At 50.0% G+C, this 5876-nt stretch overlaps 1 protein-coding gene across 1 annotated transcript; it reads right to left on the minus strand.

Annotated features, from left to right (window-relative positions):
* Window positions 1-3289: 3289 nt before the first annotated feature.
* VENTX (VENT homeobox) lies at window positions 3290-4722 on the minus strand. The gene is made up of 3 exons (XM_036734766.1): window positions 4502-4722; window positions 3737-3998; window positions 3290-3640 (listed from the first exon to the last, which is right to left on the minus strand). Exons 1-3 carry the CDS (start codon window positions 4720-4722, stop codon window positions 3290-3292), a joined length of 834 nt encoding a protein of 277 aa, XP_036590661.1.
* Between the last annotated feature and the right edge of the window lie 1154 nt (window positions 4723-5876).

The raw sequence follows: 5876 nt of genomic DNA on the forward strand, positions 1-5876 counted from the left end.
ACTGGGGGTGGGAATGGGGGTGGAACAGAGACCCAAGAGACAGAGATGCAGAGATAGAGGCAGAGACTGAGAGGAGAGACAGGCAGAAGACAGGAAACTAGAAACTGAGAGAAAGAGGAGAGGGCAGGGGCTTTCTCAGGAATCTAATTCCCATCCATTAATCAACAGACTTTATGTAGAGAGCTGGCTGAGTGCCAGCTTTGGAAATGAAGTTTTCTACTTGGCTGGGATGGAAGAGTCAATCTGGAAGGGACAGACAGGTAGACAGGCCCCCACCCCAATTGGGTTTCTCTGGGTACTCCTTGGCCTTGAGAAGAAAGGGACATGGCAGAAAGGTCTCGAGCCTCCCTCCTCACTTCTGCCTTTCCTTTCTGAGAAATCCCTCAAGACATCATCCGGCTTAGAGGGAAAAGGCAGCTCCTGACTCTGGCACCTGGGAGCTCCCAAGCCTCTGTCCTGCTGATGAAGAACATGAACTCCTCAAGGTCAGGGACTGACTTTTCTTTTCCTTATTGTATCCCCAGCACTTAGCACAGTGCCTAGAACATAGTAAGCACTTACACAGTGCCTAGAGCACAGGCCCTGGAGTCAGGAGGACCTGAGTTCAAATCTGTCCTCAGACATTTGACACGCTTACTAGCTGTGACCTTAGGCAAGTCACTTAACCTCAATTGCCCTGCTTTCCCCCCTCCAAAAAGAAAAATGTTTTTTTAATCGGAAAAAAAGAGAAGCCAGGAATAATTCTTTAGAAGTAAGAATGCCTGCCTACCCACCATTCTGCAGCGAACTTCACAAAGGGAAGTCTGGCCAGGCTCATGAACCACAGGGCTGGCCACTGAACAACAGGACCAGAAGAAGAGGTATGAAGTTGGGCTGAGACTGTGAGTGGCTAGTTAGTTCACAAAATTCCTCTTTGAGACTGAGATACTCTAAGTTTTCCTTGTCCTCTGACTTAGGGAATTGCTTCCTGTTGGAGACTTTCTGCTCTAGTTAGAGCCACTGGGGTGAGGGGGCATGTATGAGGGGGTGGTATGCAGCCAGGGGCCCTGAAAGTGGCTTCCCTCCCCTCCAAGATTTTTGGAAGCTTTCAAGGTATGGGCCTTACTGACCCCCAGGACAAGTCCTGTTCTCTGGACTCACCTCCTTGCCCTTTCTGGAGGTGAGATAAGCCAAGCTATTTTCTCTGTGATGTAGGCGCATTGTCTGGCCAGAGGAGATCCTCCTCCCTGTCAGTCTTCTTCATTATGTGTCTCTCTTCCACCAGGATAAAAATAGAAGACACTGTCAGGTTGCCTTCCTTCAGCCCCTTGCTGAGAATAGTATTGCTCATGTGACTGTGTCAGCTTGACAAACACTTCTTTCCCCATAAGTCACTTACTAGCTAAGCTGCTGTGCACAAACCTGTCTTATTATTTGCAAATGGGGCTCACAGACCCACAGGGTGGTCAACTATGAATTGCTCCCTTCTCTGGGTCTTTGCACCAGGTGTATCTCCCATCCCTCAAATGTTTGCTCTCCTCACCTACACCTCTAAATCTCTGGCTTTCATTCAGAACTCTCCTTAAATATTATGTCCATATTTGACCAACTGACGTTTGTTAAGTGAGTACTGTGGGCATTGGCCTTTCCCCATGAACCCTCCTTGCCTCAGTCTTCTTCCTTTAAGCTGCAAACTTAGATCCCATTCTCAGCTTGTTGTGTGAAGATTACCCCCCCCCCCCCCCCCCCCCCCCCCCGCCATGTGTTTAACTTTTGTAAGGGTGTATTTCTAAACATGTATCCCCAGGCCCAGCACAGTGGGTGGCATGTAGTCAGAATTTTATTACTAACTGTTCATTTAAAGATATCAGGCACCACTTTCCCTTCCAAAACTGCCTGTGTTTCCCACACTTATGTGTGTACACTGTCTCCCATTTGACCTTAAGTTCTGTGAAGGGAGGGGCATCTTCCACTTTGTCTTCCAGTCCCAGTCATTATCCAACACAGCACCTGGCTAAGGCTTGAAATAAATTCCTGGTGTCTGGTCTAGGACAGTATAACTTGGCTGATTATATTGAGGGGAACTGGCATAAGTGCCCTGGGTCAGGGCATTGCTCTGCTCTTACTGCTCCCTCTCCCTCACCCTGAATGCAATCTAACTTTATCTGGAGTCTTCATTCACTTCTGAGCACTTTAGGTAGGAATGACCTGGGCAAGCTGGAGAGCACACAGCTCAGGACCGAGCAGCCCTGGGGTCTGTGAGAAAATGGACCTGACCCTTCCCTTCACTCTCAAGCTTGACTAGTTTGCAAATACTGATTGAGCCACCAACAAAACATGGAATTTATAAACAGTGTGATTTAGAAGGAAGCAGTCCACTTGCACCCAGATAGGGATGGGGGCTTCCTCCAATTTTGAAAAGATAGCATCTAGAAAAATTCTGACCCCCAAAGTAGGTAGAAGCCAGCCCTAAAAGGGAAAATCTTGCTTTGCACTGTGGTTATAGTTAAGAGGGGCCTGAAATTGAATGGAGGTTTTGCCCATTTATGGAGTTCCTCCCTCAATAAGTAGAGACTTCTCCCCCTTTTCTCTGCTCACCCCCAACTTCCCAAACTGCAGGCCCAGATTTTTTTCCCCACCCTGCCTTTGGCTCATAGTGAATTCTCAGCCTAATTTGTTTATGAAGATCTAACCTGTTGCAAATGAATTGCATTGGCTCCCCCTGTTAGTCCAGTTTCGGATATGTGCTTCTCTTCCGCACATTTTAAAGGGCTTTCCCTCTCATTACCCAGGATGTTGTTCACACATAGGAGGGGACCAAACCTCCCCCACTTTTGATCTCTTGTCCTTGCCTTGAGTTTTGAACATACCTCCCCCCAAAAAGCTGACCCTCCTGTCTCTCTGCCCCGCCATCTCAGCTGCTAAACCTCCCTTTTGTAATGATTGCTAAGTTGCTTTTCCTTTAGAATGAAATCTTGAGCAGAAGTGGACTGTTTTCTTTTGCAAAACCCCAAATTACATGTGCACACATAAGACATGTTAAAAACATAACTATTCTTTAATATTTCCATAAATAATTCTTTCTGTACATAGTATACTTGACCAAAATTTGCGAATATATACATATAAGTTCATATTTGGAGGACCTCCAGTGGGGCAGAAGCCAGAGGAAAGAGAACTCTTTCAACAGGCTTTGTCTCAGACTTTGTCTCCTGGAGGAGTCCTGTCCTATCCAGTCCAGTCCCATGGTCCCTTATCTCTCTCCTTCCTCAGCACCAATGTCACCCCCAAGAAGGGCAGGCCTCCAATGTCACAATGCTCTTAGGAAGGAGGCCTGGTCTGGGCAACCGCTAAGCAGACAGGCCAGCACAGACGGGATGGCAGGAGGGGCCGCTTTGCAGGAACTGGGGGGTAAAGGCAGAGGGGGCAGATGTGGGAGGAGGGCCAGGCCACCAACAAAGGGTTCCTGGACGAGTCTGGGGACACGGAGCTGCGGGGAGCTGGGGTACACGTACGGCAGGCCTGGTGGCGGCACTGGTGCAGAGCGCAGAAGCAGGGGGCTGTAGAGGTGGAGGGGGAAGCCTGGAGGAGGGTCTGGGGGTCTCAAATCCTGCAGCTGGCGCTTCAGCTTCATGCGGCGATTCTGGAACCAGGTTTTTATCTGCGAGAGCCCAACAAGCCAAGCCTGAGCATCGCTGCAGACCGCGGCTCGAGAGTGGGGGTGGGTGAGTGGGGAGCCCCCCGCCTGTCTGGGTACCTGAACTTCAGACAGTTGCATCTTGCCCGCCAGTTTGCGCCTCTCGGCAGCGCCCAGATAGTGGTGGCGTTTGAAGGAGCTCTCCAGCGTGCTGATCTGTTTGGTCGTGAAAGCGGTGCGAAGGCGGCGGGCTCCCCGTCCATGGGGTTCCGGGCTTGGGCCCTCCGGTAGCCCAGAGCTGCCACTGCTGACCTCAGGGGAAGCCTCCTCGCCCAGAGATCTGGATTCTTGGGAGACAGGAGGCCCCTTAGGAAGTTTAAGCCTTCCCACCCAGACCTGTCGCCACACCCTCCCCAGGGGCCCGAGCTTCCGCGCAGGAAGGAAGGCTAAGAATATCTTCAAATGACAGCTTGCTCTGGTGGGCGGGTAGGCTGTATGCTTCCTTACTAGCCAAAACACATGGCCCAGAGTGGTGGGGAGCTCCCCAAATGACAGGTAGAACAGACCAGAGTGTCTCGGCTTGCCCCTAAGACGACCTGACCTTGACCTTCTGGAGGAAAGGCGCTCAAAAAGGAATCGGGCTTTGCCGGAACCAGCGAGTTAGTTCCCCTGTTGGACCGGCCTGGTCCAGTCTGGCCCCGGTACTGTCTTTCTGGTCTCTTCTAGTCATCTATGTCTCTCCTCCCCTGCTTCCTCCCCTCTTCCCCTACAAACACAATCTTTTTCTTCTTTCTTCTGGCCTTTCTCTACGCCCTGTCCTCATCCAAGACTGCCTTCTCTATCGACTCCCACACCCGGAGAAAGCACTTACTGACTGAGGAAGACCCTCCGACGGTGGCAGCAGGTAGCTCCGGGGGCCGGGAACTCGTAGAAGGACCTTCTGACCCCAAGGTATCAGGGGGCCACGAAAAAAGAAGATCCTTTGCGAGGATGTGGGGGCCTCGGCCTCCCTCTCCAATGAAAGCCTCAGAGTCACCTTGGCCAAGGTGTGAGGGCTTCCGGCTGCTCTGGGAGAGCCATTCCACAGAGAATGGGGCCTTGGTCATTGGGAGGACGCTGGACAACCGAGGGGGGAGGGGATACTTTGACTCTCTGGGGAGCGAGAGGGTGAGACTTATATAAGCTGCAGACCGACTGAGGGTCCACCCCCCAATCTGGCTTGCATAAACAAACCTCAAAGGCTCCGATAAGTACCACCTAATTGTCCTACATTCAGCCCCACCCCGGGGGCCTCTCGCACTTTGGCTGGCTCCTAGATGTCTGAGTTTCTTCTCCAGGAGGTTACATCCCTGTAGTTACATCCTATTTTCGCCTGCACTCCTCTTCCTCCTCCAGAGGACTCCTTAGTTCTTCCTCCACTCGTTCCCCACACACCTTGGCCCAAAGTGGGTGTGGAGAAAATGGCTCATCCAGGTCTCCTTCCCTTAAAATCCATTGGCCTAGAGGCTTCTGTCTAGCTCAGTCAATAAAAAGTTAAAAAAAAAAAAACAACCAAAAACCTTTGTTAAGGGCCTACTTTATTCCAGGTACTCTGCTAACACTGGAAGGAAGGAGTAGCTGCTTATCTAGCCTGGAAAGTCCCACTTTAATCCAGCCATTCTCCCAAGGAAATATAAGTCACAATTTGGTCAGAGAACATGCCTGTAAGTACAGGTATAATCCGATCACTGACCTGGTTTGTGAGTTAGTTTAGAGACTTCCAGAGGGGTCTTGGAATCCAACCCATATAATAAAGCCAATGGAAAGGACATTTCCCCTAGAACTAATAGTTATCCTTTCCCCCAGCTGTGCACATCTACAGATACATGCACATATACATTGTCATTGTTCAGTCATGTCTAACTCTTTGTGACCCCATGGACAGTATGGTTTTCTTGGCAAAGATACTGAAGTGACTTCCCATTTCCTTCTCCTGTACACATGGAGAAGCTAAATCTTCTACCTTTCTACTATTTTCCTTGGTGATCTCATTAGCATCCAAGTATTCAGTTCTCATCTTTATGCTGATGATTCTCAGACCTATTTATCCAGCCCTAACCTTTCTGCTGACCTCCAGTCCATCTCCAACTGCCTCTTACAATGTATGTCTGGTAGAAACCCAAATGTGAACTGATGACCTTACTCCCCAAACTTCTCCCTTCCAGATTCCAAACTTCCCCATCACTCTGGAGGTCATCACCAACTTCATATCCTAGGTGTC

The sequence above is a fragment of the Trichosurus vulpecula genome, chromosome 8 (genome assembly GCF_011100635.1).
Source record: "Trichosurus vulpecula isolate mTriVul1 chromosome 8, mTriVul1.pri, whole genome shotgun sequence".
Classification (NCBI taxonomy): Eukaryota; Metazoa; Chordata; class Mammalia; order Diprotodontia; family Phalangeridae; genus Trichosurus; species Trichosurus vulpecula.

What these genes read in the sequence shown, in the direction of transcription:
- VENTX (XM_036734766.1), bottom strand. Translation starts at nt 4,722, where the DNA reads ATGACCAAGGCCCCATTCTCTGTGGAATGGCTCTCCCAGAGCAGCCGG. An exon ending in CCTGCTGCCACCGTCGGAGG is followed by an intron (nt 3,999 to 4,501) that starts GTCTTCCTCAGT and finishes CTGGGTGGGAAG; the next exon opens with GCTTAAACTTCCTAAGGGGC. An exon ending in TGCAACTGTCTGAAGTTCAG is followed by an intron (nt 3,641 to 3,736) that starts GTACCCAGACAG and finishes GGGCTCTCGCAG; the next exon opens with ATAAAAACCTGGTTCCAGAA.